This window comes from Onthophagus taurus, chromosome 1, assembly GCF_036711975.1.
Source record: "Onthophagus taurus isolate NC chromosome 1, IU_Otau_3.0, whole genome shotgun sequence".
Taxonomy (NCBI): Eukaryota; Metazoa; Arthropoda; class Insecta; order Coleoptera; family Scarabaeidae; genus Onthophagus; species Onthophagus taurus.
This window is the reverse complement of record NC_091966.1, coordinates 24,700,709-24,714,992: the sequence shown is the minus strand read 5'-3', so window position 1 is coordinate 24,714,992 and position 14,284 is coordinate 24,700,709. Positions and strand designations below refer to the sequence as shown.

At 35.5% G+C, this 14,284-nt stretch overlaps 1 protein-coding gene across 1 annotated transcript in view; it reads right to left on the bottom strand.

Annotated features, from left to right (window-relative positions):
* Positions 1–642, bottom strand: part of LOC111415452 (low-density lipoprotein receptor-related protein megalin) — a 340,990-nt gene extending 340,348 nt beyond the window's left edge. Inside the window, exon 1 of the mRNA XM_023047152.2 lies at positions 181–642. Coding sequence (XP_022902920.2) covers positions 181–289 — 109 coding nt within the window. The 5' untranslated portion in view covers positions 290–642. The remainder of the gene's footprint in view (positions 1–180) is intronic.
* Between the last annotated feature and the right edge of the window lie 13,642 nt (positions 643–14,284).

Sequence of the window (14,284 nt, the reverse complement as noted above, 5' to 3'; positions counted from 1 at the left end):
CAACTTTTTTTGCAGTAACCCACCTTAACCGGCGGAGATTTCCACGTAAGCAGAAAACCGATCTTGTCACCTTTTAAAAACAAGAAGAAAAGTCTTGATGTAGACGCCGACGACGGCGTCTAAAACGACCAAGAAATCCGAAAACTTAAAACAACTTGTTGCTTTCATCCTTTTTCTTACCTGATAAAGGTCCAACGTCCGCAAACACCGTCACTAGCGTCCAGTAGTAGGTGAAGAGGAGGCCTCCGAAGAAGCTCAACAGGGTCCTCTCACCCGTAATCCACGTCATAGTGGTTGCTTTTAATTCGTCCTCTCCAAAAAGTTGATTTTCACCACTTACACATACACTAAGAATTAAACACTAGTTTTTGCGCACAAGTTAAAAAGTATTAAATTGTTTTTAGCTCTTTAAAAAAAGCTTTTCTTTTCTCGGGGGAAAGTTTTTGTATCTTTTTTTTATTCAAACATTTTAGTATAAGTTTTAGCGCGTGTTTTGCGAAATCGTAACGTGAACGTGAGGGAAATTGGTAGCACAGTGACCCGGAATGTAGACGGTACGAGAGGTTCTCGCGCACTGGCAGAGCGCGTCTCTGCTGGAACTACGAACCACTACGAACAGAACGGGACCGCACCAGGAATGGTCGACAGGACACGTCGACGCGGTGTGGAAGGATGGTGAGGTGTGCACGGTGTGTGTATAACGGGCGTACCGGTGCGCGCCGGCACCAAGAAGAAGAAGACGACCAAGAAGATGTTGTAGTTCTACAAATTCTAATAAGTACCTATAACTGCTTCTATAAAATTCTTCGATTTTGACGGTAATCAGAACATTAATTTCACAATTTCCCACAAAGGTTACACATTTGAAATATCGAAGCCACTTTAAAGTCTTCTGTTTAAGAGGGTATGCCACCTTGAAGACCCGAAAATAATGAGTGCGGGAAGTTAGCCCCCCATTCTTTTATTTTTAAATTTTTTATTGTTGTTCTAGATTGTTCTAGAGTTGTTCTACATTGTTCCAAAGCGGCAAATCGAAAAAATAAAAACTCCGCGAGAAAACCGAAAAAACGGGTTTTTTGGCTAACCCCCCATTTTTGGAAAAATCAAATTTTCTTTGTTGTTCTGGGTTGTTCTAGTTATTGTTCTAGAAAATCAAAATTATGGGATACAGCATTACCAAGTTATATCTAAAAATAGGTTTGGCCGCCGAAATGTCTAGTTGATTGCTGTGACCATAGTTTTTCTATTATCAATTCCATATTACAAATATATACTTATTATAGCTAACGCAATCTGGAACAGCTATCTGTTCCAGAGAAGCAATCTGTGCAAACATTCTCAACATGATTTCTAAATGGTGTGTACAGGCAAATGCTAAACTATGAAATATACTGTCGAATCCGCAAGTATTTTGAACAATATATTTTTTATTGAAATAGGTATTAATGAAACTTAATTATGAACTTATGAAAGAATTACTAACTGAAACTTCCAAAAACTTTAATTTTCAAAGAGTAAAGCCCTTTAGAGAGTTGTTCTAGTGAAAATAATAGCTGTTCCAGATTGCGTTAGCTATAATAAGTATACATATATTATATTTGTAATATGGAATTGATAATAGAAAAACTATGGTCACAGCAATCAACTAAACATTTCAGCGGCCAAACCTATTTTCAATTATAACTTCGTAATGCTGTATCCCATAATTTTGATTTTCTAGAACAATAACTAGAACAACTATAACAACCCAGAACAACAAAGAAAGTTTGATTTTTCCAAAAATGGGGGGCTAGTCAAAAAACCTGTTTATTCGGTTTTCTCGCGGAGTTTTTATTTTTTCGATTTGCCGCTTTGGAACAATGTAGAACAACTCTAGAACAATCTAGAACAACAATAAAAAATTTAAAAATCAAAAAATGGGGGGCTAACTTCCCGCACTCGAAAATAATAGGTATTTTTGAATTTTTTCTGCAATCAGACGAAAGAAGTTTTCTAAAAACGGGTTGCAGGGTGTGAATAAGCCACTTTTCTAGTTTTAAATAGATATTTTATTTATTAATAGTTATTAAAATTGCACCCGCTAGATGTCGGTAATGTTAGGCTTGCAAATCGTGCAGGGTCAAACAGTGCGCAGGATTTCTCCTAACGCGTAAGTCGAATAATTACAACTTGAATACGATTACTTTAGTAAACTCAAAAACTAGGGAACTGCATAGAATATTTATAAAATATTCATTTTTGACGAAATGGTGACGATTTTACAAGAAATGTCGTATTTATCGATAAAAAACGCACAAAAATGGTTGTAAAATAGAGAATCTGAGACATATCGAAAAACGGCTACGTACTTACCTAGAATAAGATAATATAAACTTTTGAAAAAAAAATCTTGAAAATCCGTCGAAAAATGTGGAAGTTATCGTGCGCACAGGTTTGAAAAATGTAGTTTCCAGAAAAACGCGTTTAAAGTTTTCGAATGTAAAAAATTGTATATTTTTTCTAGATACATCTAATCAGCGATTCCTGCACCATACAGCTGTCCTTCCTGAAGCTTATTTTCATCTTCTGCAGCTTTTTTGTCTGACAGTAGGCTTCTACGAGCTTCTTTAGCCTCAGCAGTCATGGAGCGCTCAGCGCGAGCAATGCGATTTAAATCCATTTCATGACAAAAGTCGAAGCACGATCTTCCAATTGTTAATTTCAGTGCTTGCATTATTTCCATAATGCTTGTAAGACCGTCATTAAAATTGCAAGCAGCTATGCGATAGACCATAACGCGGCGTTGTAACTTTCATTGCTGTTTTGCGTATATCCCCCTAAACATCTTGTCAAAAGATCTTCCCTTGATAGTTCTTTGTACACAGGTTTCACTGCGTTGAAAACATCATTGCCGATTGCTGGCTTGTGAGTGTACTCATCGATTTCTGACAAAGCGTACGCTTTTTGCCAGGAACACCACGAGTCAGCACCAACTGGACAATTGTCATGCTTTGGAGTTTCATCTATTGAAATTTTATGATACAAAGTAGCCCAGATCTCTTTTTTCATGTCCTTCACGGAATCGCAATTTTTGCGAATAGCCAATCTCTTTCTGCAATATAAGGAAACTTCATCAATTAATTTTCCTTTGCCTCCTAATCCGCGAGTGTTTCTTTTTAGATTTCGTAACCGTGTGCCCATTCTTTTTTGGTTACTATTACACTGTCATAGGGTTGAGCGTCCATAATACCTTTGAAGGTTTTGCTGTCTCCGTCTCCTACGTAAAAACAGTACTTCAAATTATGTTTTTTTTCGGATCGTTGAAACATCTCTACGACGGAGTCCACTTCCATTTTTCCTGAAGATCCGACATGGTTCATCACATATTTCTTTATGATCTTCGACCCAATCTTGAAATTTCGCAGTTCTTTACCTTTCCAGTAACTACACTTTTTACAAATTTTTGACTTTGTATTTGGAATTACCCCTTTGTTCGATAGAAGTCGGGTAAAGTTTTCTACGAAAATGAGTTTTTGTGATGCAATTGTTTATTCAGGTACCCGAAAGCCTACTTCAATAGCTTTTTGAAAAATGATATTTTATGTTTTATTCAACTTTTTTGTACAACAAGGTCAAAATACCTGCATATACAATGTATAAAAACTGAAACAAAAAGTGGTTACAGAAATCTTAGAATTTCCGGTGAGGCGTGTTACAAAAATCAATTTTTTAGGCAGAAAAACATTCCGCAAATCAATTTCTGTCAATGGATTCTCGACATGGATTCTAGACAGTATAAAGAACACTTTTAAGCAAAAAAAAATCTAAAGTATCTTTGTGTTAGCTTACAGATTTTTCACCGTCTACAAACAAAAAGATACATTAATCAAATTAAAAAGAAAGATAATATATTAAAGCTCAAACAAATACAATTACATTTATTTATGAAAATTGATTGAAAATTCTTATTTGATAGGGAGAAAATTATAGAAGTATATCTAATCAATATACACTCAGCAGCAGAAGTCTGCGTACAACGAACTAATGCGATAAACTTCAACTCATATTTTTTCTGTATGTTAATAATATATAAATTTATTAACAAAATATAAATCAATAAAATATAAACATTACTTAATAAAAAAAATTTAAACTAAAAATACTTCAAATAATGCCTATGCAAAAATCTGCGTACAGAGCAAAGCAACTAGTGTAAACCTTTTGTAAATAGGTGTTTCCGGTTTTAACAACAAAACAGTTGATTTCAATTGCATTAGTAGAGAATTGGAAGCTAAAAGTTAGAATGGAGACGAAAGGAAAAGAAATTGAAGTTGGAGAAAGAAAGATTATTGTAAAGCTATGGATAGAGGGAAAAACTCTACGAGAAATAGGAGCAACTGTAGGCAGATTACATTCCTCTATTCAGAGAGTCATTAATAACTTGGAGCTAAACACTGGAGACTACGTCTCACGACCGCGAACGGGCGACCATCCCTTCTAACATACCGAGAGTTGCGAAGCATTATGCACCAGGTACGAAAAGAACCTAGGGTGACAGCAACAAAAATAGCAGAAAATGTACAACAGCAGTTTCATAAGCCAATCAGCAAAGATACAGTGAGAAGAATATTATCAAAGGCCAACTACCACCGTCACGTTGCACGAAAAAAACCATTTGTATCAAATGTCAATCGAAAGAAACGGATCGCCTTTGCCAAAGAACACCTAAATAAGCCTATAGAGTTCTGGGAGAAGGTTCTTTTTACAGATGAAAGTAAATTTTGCATCTTCGGCATTAAAGGAAAACAACTTGTGTGGGGAAAACCCGGTACTGTTCTTGATCCTCAAAACTTAAAAACTACTGTAAAACATGGAGGTGGTAGAGTGATGGTTTGGGGGTGTATGTGCGCCAAAGAAGTAGGAAAGTTGGCACTTATAACATCCACAATGGACCATAAACTATATATATAGACATTTTAAAGGAAAATTTAAAGCCAAGCACCGACAACTTGGGTTTGGGGTCCGAATACATTTTTCAACAAGACAATGGCCCTAAACATTGTGCCCATAATACCAAACTTTGGCTGCTATATAACACCCCAAAACAATTAAAAACACCCCCACAGTCACCGGACTCAAATCCGATTGATCACTTGTGGGATTTATTGGAACGCAGGATTCGTCAACATAATATAACATCGAAGGAAGTGCTAAAAAGTGTTATGATTGACGAATGGGCAAAAATCACTACGGAAGACACAAAGAAATTAGTACAATCCATGCTGAAACGTTTAAGGGAGATCATTAAACGTAAGGGTTATCCGACCTCCTACTAATATATTTTTTATAGAAGTCGCCTTGCTCTGTACGCAGAATTTTGCATAGGCATTATTTGAAGTATTTTTAGTTTAAATTTTTTTATTAAGTAATGTTTATATTTTATTGATTTATATTTTGTTATATATTTGTTATATTTATATATGAATGGAGATATATATTATACCAGAGATATGGACAAAATATTATTTTTCGTTAGCACGAAATTAGTAGGCTATGAAATTAAACATCACGTCGCACAAAGGCGTATTTTGAATAAAAAGCTGGCCATAATTACTTTTTCATTTTAATTGATTTAAAATCACTTGATGTTGTTCATTATATATACTAGATTTATTTTGGATACTAAATTTTATACCTTACTAAACACATTTTGCACTTGTTATGTTTTTGGGGAAGACCGAAGAAAATTGATAGAAAAATTTTTTTTTTACGTTTATAATTAATATACAGGTGTCACACAAGAACGCCGCAAGCTGTAACTCTATCATTTACCTTTCGATTTTTATGAGAGAGGTATCAAATGAAATGGTTTGATGAATACTATGACTCATGCTACAAATAAACTTTTTCCAACGTCATCTTCAATTTTAAGCGATTATCAACTTTTGATTTTCAAATTGCTGGGTATATTTTTCTTTACTTTATTGGATAGAGATTTTTTTTTCTGAATCCATTAATGTACAATACATCAACATTAATTGTAATTGTAATAGAGAAAAACATTAAAATAGTTTCCGAACATTCTCTTAAAGTCACTTGTGTTATACTGTAACGCGGACTCCAAGGCATACAGACCAATTAGCCTAACTTCATTTCTCCTCAAAGAGATGGAAAAGGTAATCGATCAATACCTTAGGAATGGAGTGGTTGTCACTAATCCACTCCACCCTAGTCAACATGCTTACTAGAAAGCAAAATCAACAATTACCGCTCTCCATGCTTTGACCAGCACTTTAGAGGAGGCAATTGCATCCAAAGAGATAGCCCTATGTGCTTTCATAGACATAGAGGGTGCGTTTGATAACACCTCATATGAATCCATAGAGAAGACTCTAAACGTAAAAGACATACATCCGTCGACAATCAAGTGGTGTATAGCCATGTTGAAAAGTCGGCAGATCACAGCCAGTTTGGGCGGCGAGTCGCTGACTATACAGGCGCTAAGAGAATGTCCCCAAGGGGGAGTGCTATCACCTCTATTATGGTGCCTGGTAGTGGATGACTTGATGAACACCCTAACTAAAAACGGATTTAAGATACAAGGGTACGCTGATGACCTGGTAATCACAATCCGAGATAAATATGATTCAATCATAACTCAGCTAATGCAGAAAGCCCCACTACTCACCAGTACTTGGTGTAGAAGCAATGGGCTCAGCATCAATCCCAATAAAATCGAAATAGTCCCTACAAATAAAAGCACCCTCCATTGAAAGCAGAACTATTAACCTCAAAACAGAAACTAAATACCTAAGGGTAATACTTGACAGTAAACTAAACTGGAACTCACACTTAGATAAGGTGAGGAAAAAGGCCATCATGGCAAACCAGATCTGCCGCAGGCTCCCAAGAAGGAACTGGGGTCTCAAACCACGAATGGCCTCGCCTACGCCTCATTGGTTTGGTGGCCAAAAACAAAACATAAGACAGCACAACAACAGGTGGCACAAATCCAGCGGTTAGCATGTCTTAACATAACGGGTGCAATGAGATCCTGTCCGACGGCTGCTTTGGAAGACCTACTCGGTCTCACACCGCTCCATTTATATGTACAAAAGGACCCAGCCTTAAGTGCCTTATCACTGAAAACAGTTTCTTCACTCAAGTTGATGCAGGGTAACCTCAGAGGACACCTCGAGATCCTCAAAGACCCATGTCTAAATCACCTGATTGAAATTAAAACGGACCTCATACCGACGGAATACAATTTCAACCAACCGTATAAGGTCATATTTAGAAGCAGGGATGATTGGGCGAAGGGAGGGCCTCAACTAAATAGAGGAGCCCTAGCCTGGTACACCGATGCTTCAAAGACAGTAAGATCTGGAGTAGGCATGGGCATCAGTGGACCAAATAGCCACATCAAATTGCCCCTCAGCTCGGACTTAACAATTTTCCAAGCAGAAGTTCTTGCTATAAACTTCTGCGCCGCTTTGAACCAACAGAAGGGACAAAAAGGTGCATCCATAAACATTTTCACAGACAGTCGGGCCGCCTTAAAGGCAATTCAGGCCTACACGTGTGACTCCACACTGATCAGAGAGTGTACTAACAACCTGAGAGGACTCGTTAGGGGCAATGATGTTACCCTATAGTGGGTTCCAGGTCACAGCAACATTGAGGGCAATGAGAAAGCCGACAAGCTGGCCAAAGAGGCAGCAAACACGCCCTTCATTGGACCCCAACCTGGTTGTGGACTACAAAAAAGCCACCTAAAACAAATAATCAACAACTGGCAGGTTTCAAAGATAGCCTTACGCTGGAAAGAACTTCAAGGTCACAGACAAGCGAAGAGTATGATAACTCCGTCGCAAAACAAAACCAAAGAGGTTTTATGCTTCAGGAAAGGGGATCTAAGAACGCTCTCAGGCTACCTGAACGGCCATGCGCCTCTAAAATACCACCTCTTCCACATTGGATAAGCTGATATACTGTGCAATTGCGTCGCCAGAGGCCGTCTAAGACACAACATCTTCGGTAGAACTCCCCTGTCACCTAAAGACATAAAGGTTCAAGACCTCAGCACAATACTAAGGTTCATTAAATACCCACATTTGCCCTAAACCTGTGGAGGGCTAAAGTTACAATAGATCTTATAGGTCGCGGTAACGAGAGGGTCCGCTCTCCTCAGCCCGGCAGCAATAATAATAATAATAAACAAAAGTATCAGTGACACGATATTATTCTGGTTTAGAGTAACACTCATTTTTCGCTTTTTGAAGCAAACGAATAACACGGATAGAGTTTTTTGCTCGCACTGCGTATTACATTGTACTGTTTTCGGTTTAGCCCGGCTTCGACGAATATTGATAAAGCTTGCTGTACAGTTAAAGGCTGGATATCATTTCGTTTGCTATGCGAAGTTGTTATTACTTTACGAATTTTTGAAGCACGTGATGGAAATTTCGTCATTTCTTTTATAATCGTAGATGCATCTTTCTTTCCAGCTGCCCTTAAACTCATTTGCGTGGCATAAGTCAATGTTTCCTCAGGTACATGCGCCCTTAACTTTTTTGTTTTGCGCTTAATTATCTTCTCGTCCAGTAAACGACTAAGACTCTCCTTTATAAAGCCATAAAGAACTCTCCTAGTCATCTTCTTCACAGTTCCGCCGATTTCTGTAAAGAAAATAAGTACCTTGGTCAGTTTCTATATTTGCCAGTGTTAGCCCCATTGGGTAAACTGTAGTAAATGTCAATCGTATCGATTTCGACGAAATTTTCAGGAAATGTGTAAAATAGCCTAAAAAAGCAATAAGTCGCGCAACCTTCTAGTTTTGCTTAAAAATGCAATTTAACGTGCTCAAATTTTGAAACTTTTACTGCAAAATTTCATAAAATGTACTATATTATATTTCTTTTTATATTTTTTGTTTTCTTTTTGTCGGTAAAAGACGTTTTCCGGGCATTACCATCAACCCTAAACTAAAAATATTAATTATTTTTCTGAAAATTTACGTAAATCTGAATGCCATGTTTCTAAGCTCACAAACTAAACGATTAAACTAATATTTTTTGAAAAATACTGCAAAGGTGGATGTCTTAGATAGCTAAATAGAAGCAAAGTATAGGAACAGAGTATAAAATAATTCGATTTGACAAAGATAAATCTTAAAACAACAAAAAATATACCTAAATTGTAAGTAAGTACCTAGACAATTATTTTTAAATTTTGGTAAAATTGCTGTATTTAACAAGCTAAATATGCTTCATATGCTTCGTACTATTTAAATAATAGAACATAATTTAAAACAGTTTTTATTGAAAAAACTCTTCAAACATCGAAAAAAAAAAATTGACGTATACTACATTCTACCTGTCCCATTTTCAAAAAAACAAAATACTGAACAGTGGTGGAAGTTTGCGGATATTTTTTTTGTAATAGTTAGGACGTGAACCAGAGCGTATTATGTGATATAATTTTTTGCTGTACAAGTCCGTATAAAGTAATAAAAATGCAAAAAAATAAAAAAAATGGTTTTAAAACATGATTGTTTAACACGTTTACTGAAATCATAAAGAAAGTTCTTACATATTGATGTCTTTACAAATATTATAGATCTAAAATCTTGTACATACCTTCAGCTTCTAAATCCATCACAAAACTCCTCCTTCACACCTCACAAATCACCCACAAAGCAACAACAAAGATCGTTTTTGATAAGCGCCGAAAACAAAAAACGTGGTGGTTGAACAATAACAAAATTACGATTGGTGGTGTAGCATTTGATAGTGTCGTGACGTATAAAAGATGGTTGCCTTATTACGTCATAGCTATTCAACTATTAAGAAACACTTTTAACCATGATGTCAGTTAAAATTTTTTTTTAAATCGACGTATGGCCAGCTTTTCATTAAAAATACCCCTTTGTGCGTCAATCTAAAATGAATGATAAGCTCTGTCTCTATTAATAGGTAAAAGTTAAATTAGACAGAGTGCAATAACTTTGTCTACTAATTATTGATAAGTATCTCTCAGTATTGATAATTACCTAATAACTGTTAAGCATTCAAAATAGTAAGTACTGATAATAGCACAAAAATTTTCAAATGAAGAAAAGGTTGATATGTTGGAAGTGTATTTCAAAGCAAATAGAAACGCTCAAACCGTTTGCGAGAGTTACGCTACGCACTTTCCTTTCCAACCACATAGGACAATTTTCAACAAAATTATCAGAAGTCTGGTGAACTTTGGAAGCTTCGAACAGGAACAAGTGAACTACAAAGTTAACAATGCTGTTAGACGTGATAACAATATGTTACGAAATGTTAGAAACAATCTAAGCCCCTCAGTTCGTCAAGTGGCTCAAGAAACTGGAACTCCGAAATCCACTGTTCATACATAGAACGTTAAAGAAAAAGAAATACCACCCGTACAAACCAACAATAGTACAAGGTTTAAGCGATAATGACCTAAAAATGTAAAAACTATGATGATTTTTCTAGGAAAATACTTTGAACAGATAAAACACGGTTTACCAATTGTGGAGTGTTCAATAATTATCATTATTGGTCTACTAAAAATCCACATTTGGTAAATCAAAGGAGATTTCTTGGTACGTCCCTTGATGGGCATCTTTTTTGTATTTTTGAGTGTTTGTTTTTTTCATTTTAGATAATATAATCATTTAATAAGTCAATTTATCTTTGATTATAATTTAACTGGCGACAGATACTTAAGGCTATTAACAAACGAAAGTATACCTGCCATCAGACAAGTTATTAACCCCGAAAGCATCCAAAATATCTGGTTTTAGCAAGATAGCTGGATAATGCTCGTGATGTACAATTTTTTTAAGAAAACTTTAACGAAAGAGTGATTTCAAATCATGGACCAGTACAATGGCCTGCGAGATCACCCGATCTTGTCCCTCTTGATTTGTATCTGTAGGGCGCCACTAAAAACTAAATATTTGATTTTGAACCAGCAGAGATTCGGAATATCTTAGAACTAAAATTGCTGGATGTGTTCAGATCATTAAACGGAAACACATTGCGTAGGGTTTGTAAATCTGTTAGAACGAGGTGCCAGAAGTGTCTGGGACAGAACGGTCATCATATTGAACAATTTGTTTAAGTGAATTTGTACTTTTAATTTCGTGTTAATTTAAAATTAATTTTTTCTTCATAGCTCTGGTATAAATAACGATTTATTAGGCATGTTATACATTATTGAAAAGCTCTTTTTAGGGACTATTCAACTAATCAAAAATCCAATATGGCCGCCATAAGAAAAACAAAAGTCGGTGCTAATAACTTGGAAACAAATGAGAGAAGAGCAGAAACTGTTCAGACCAAAAAGCTAGTCTTAAGAAAGTATCTTAACAATGTAAAAGTTTAAAATCATGTTAGTTGACTAGTTGCATTAGGCGTTATCGACTTATTAGAAAAAATTAAAATCAGCAAATTTCAGTTTTTTCAAATATCTCAAAAACGAAAAAAGTCAAGATGAATTTGAAATATGATTTGTTGCGAGCATTCAATTCTGCGAAACATTCCCCATTCAACCGTTGCTCTATCTCTTATAATATCCGATATACCAATGGTGAGCATCGAAATCTGGACACACTGTATAGCATTTATCCGAGGTGCTCGTTTCAGCTAAAATATTTTCAGTTTTCTCCAACTTCCGGTTACACTGGAAATGGACACCAACTTCGTTATTTTAAATGGAATGTACCAATTTTTATTGAATTTTTGGGATTCCCACTAAATTTTAATATAATTTGATATGTCATCATATATCTAGAGTACACCTTTTGAATTATTTCAGTTTTTTCAAAAATTTTGGCAAATGATTATCTTCCCAAAAAAAAATTTATTTATAATTACACTCGAGTCCGGCCAAATATTCTCAAAGTTTGCACAGAGAGGACCCATTTTACAACACCAGCTTACACAACCCTTAAAAAGTTTATTAAAACATTATGCAGGGTGATAAGAAATTTGCGCTGAATTTCCCTATCTCGAAAAGTCGAAAACTTACTTTTTTAAATTGGAATCTTAATTTTTTCCTTCACCAGCGTATTATACGCTGAAAAATATGGGAACTTTGTCCTTACATCCCTATATCTAAAATGTATGGTTTTCGTAGAAACTGGAAAAAAATTAAATCTTGGTTATTAGTAAATTTAAAATTATCAGTTGTCTTTCATGTAGTAACCAAACCGAAGAAACAAAAACTGTAGAGTAGTTGTCGAAGAGAATGAAATTACAGTTTTGGGGTACTTCAGAGCGTATCCTGAAAATTTGTTATTACGCATTCACAGGATTAAAAAAAAACATAACTTTTACCACAAAGTTTAAGGCCAGGTGACGATCAAAAGAGAATTGATTTTTGTGAATTTATGTTGATTAAAACTCAAGAAGATGAAGATTTTTTGGAAAATATAATTTGGACGGATGATCCCGAAAATTTTATAAAAATTGGTACATTCCATTTAAAATAACGAAGTTGGGGTCCACCCCGCATTAAGATAGTTGAAGGAGCGCTCTTTCCGACTGTGATAACAGTTTTTTTTTAATTCGGTTTGATAACAATTGCACAAGGGCTTGAAGTTTGGTAATTTTGAGCTATTTTAAGTATAGAGCATGTTCTTCATTTCTTATTGATCTTAGTATCAACTTATCCACCGGTCTCCTCCTTTCGTTTTTTCCTGGTTGCTAACATCTTGTGTAAAACACCGCTATTGATTGTCTGTCCAAATTCTTTCTGCAAACTGTCTTTTGGTGATTTCCAAGTTTTAATGAGAGGTTCTGATTTTATGAACAGAAGCGCGTCATCCTTCAATTTTCTTTTTCCGTAGACCAATTTTTCCACGTCGCTCCAACACATTAATAAAGCGGTTTTTTCAAACTCGTCTTTCCATTTCTCTAATGAACACGTGTCACTTCCCTTAAACGTTGAAACAGCGTCTTCCACGTCTTTAAACATTAAAACGAATTTCGGTATCGTTTTCTTCGTTCGGGAAACTGCGTTTGCTACGTCATTTTTTCCTGCGTCGCTATTGTCGTCATCATCATTATCTTCGTCGTCATTGTGGTCATCATTTGTTTTATCGTCTTTTGCTAACAAATTTAAATAAGATAATCGCGCGCATAATACTAAATCTTCTTTGTTATCAGCGTCGTTTGGGAATGTTTATTAAAATCACTTCTGGGGGTACACTTTCAAACTTATAATTTGTAATAAAAGAACATTAACACGATCGGAACGTTTTAAAAATAGGACTGTTGTTCTTCGGAATCTCAAGGCAACAGTGTTGACGGTTCGATCTTCTTCTTTCTCAGCGCTTGCAAAGGGGGAATCCCGCATGTATGTAAATACTTTTTTGCAGGAGATGAAATAAGTATGGTGGTATCAGTTCTAAACAGATGAGATAGGTAGTTTAGTGTTGCTGTATAAGATAATTTCTGGAAGCAAAGACTGTACCAGGGTTTTGGCGGATTGTCTCGGCAGCAGTTTGTGTCTGATTTCGCAATTCTTGCTCAGTATTAACTTCGGTGACATACACTATGCTTTTTAAGTGACCCTAAAAATAAAAACCAAGAGGATTGAGGTCGGGCGATCGAGATGACCAGGCCAATGGACTACTTCGACCTGTCTATCTTCGGGGAAGCACCTTATCTAGATATGGCCGCATATATCGGATATCTATGAAACTAATAATCCTTTACTACAATTTTTTTCAGCTATTACTCATTATATGTCTCGATGAATAAATCCCTAAGTTTATGCCTATAGCTTGAGAATCACCCTGTATAGTATTTTGATTGTGACAAGGGAACCTCTCAACCAGGATGGGAAAAAATCACGATTTCTTTATTTTAATCAAAAATCAATGATTTTGTTTTTAAAAATCATGATTTTTTTGTTTTTCTTTTTGAAATATCTCTTACATTAGTTTTCATACGTATCTTTTATTCTTTAACCTTGATTTTGATCTTTTCTCGTAAATACGAATTCAAGGTCATTTATGAGAAAGAAAAAATAAAGTGTTTTAGAAGTCTTTCTGGATGTAATATAAACATATCACTTGATGGTTGGTCTAATGTACGTAATGACCCTATACTGTATACCACAATAACTACTGAAGATGGAAACGCATTCTTATATGAAACATTAGATACATCTGATAACCCCCATAAAACGGATTACTTAACAAAAATTGCTTATGAAATTATTTTATCTTGTAAAGCGAAATATAACTGTAATGTAATATCATTTGTGACGGGTATGCTGCGAA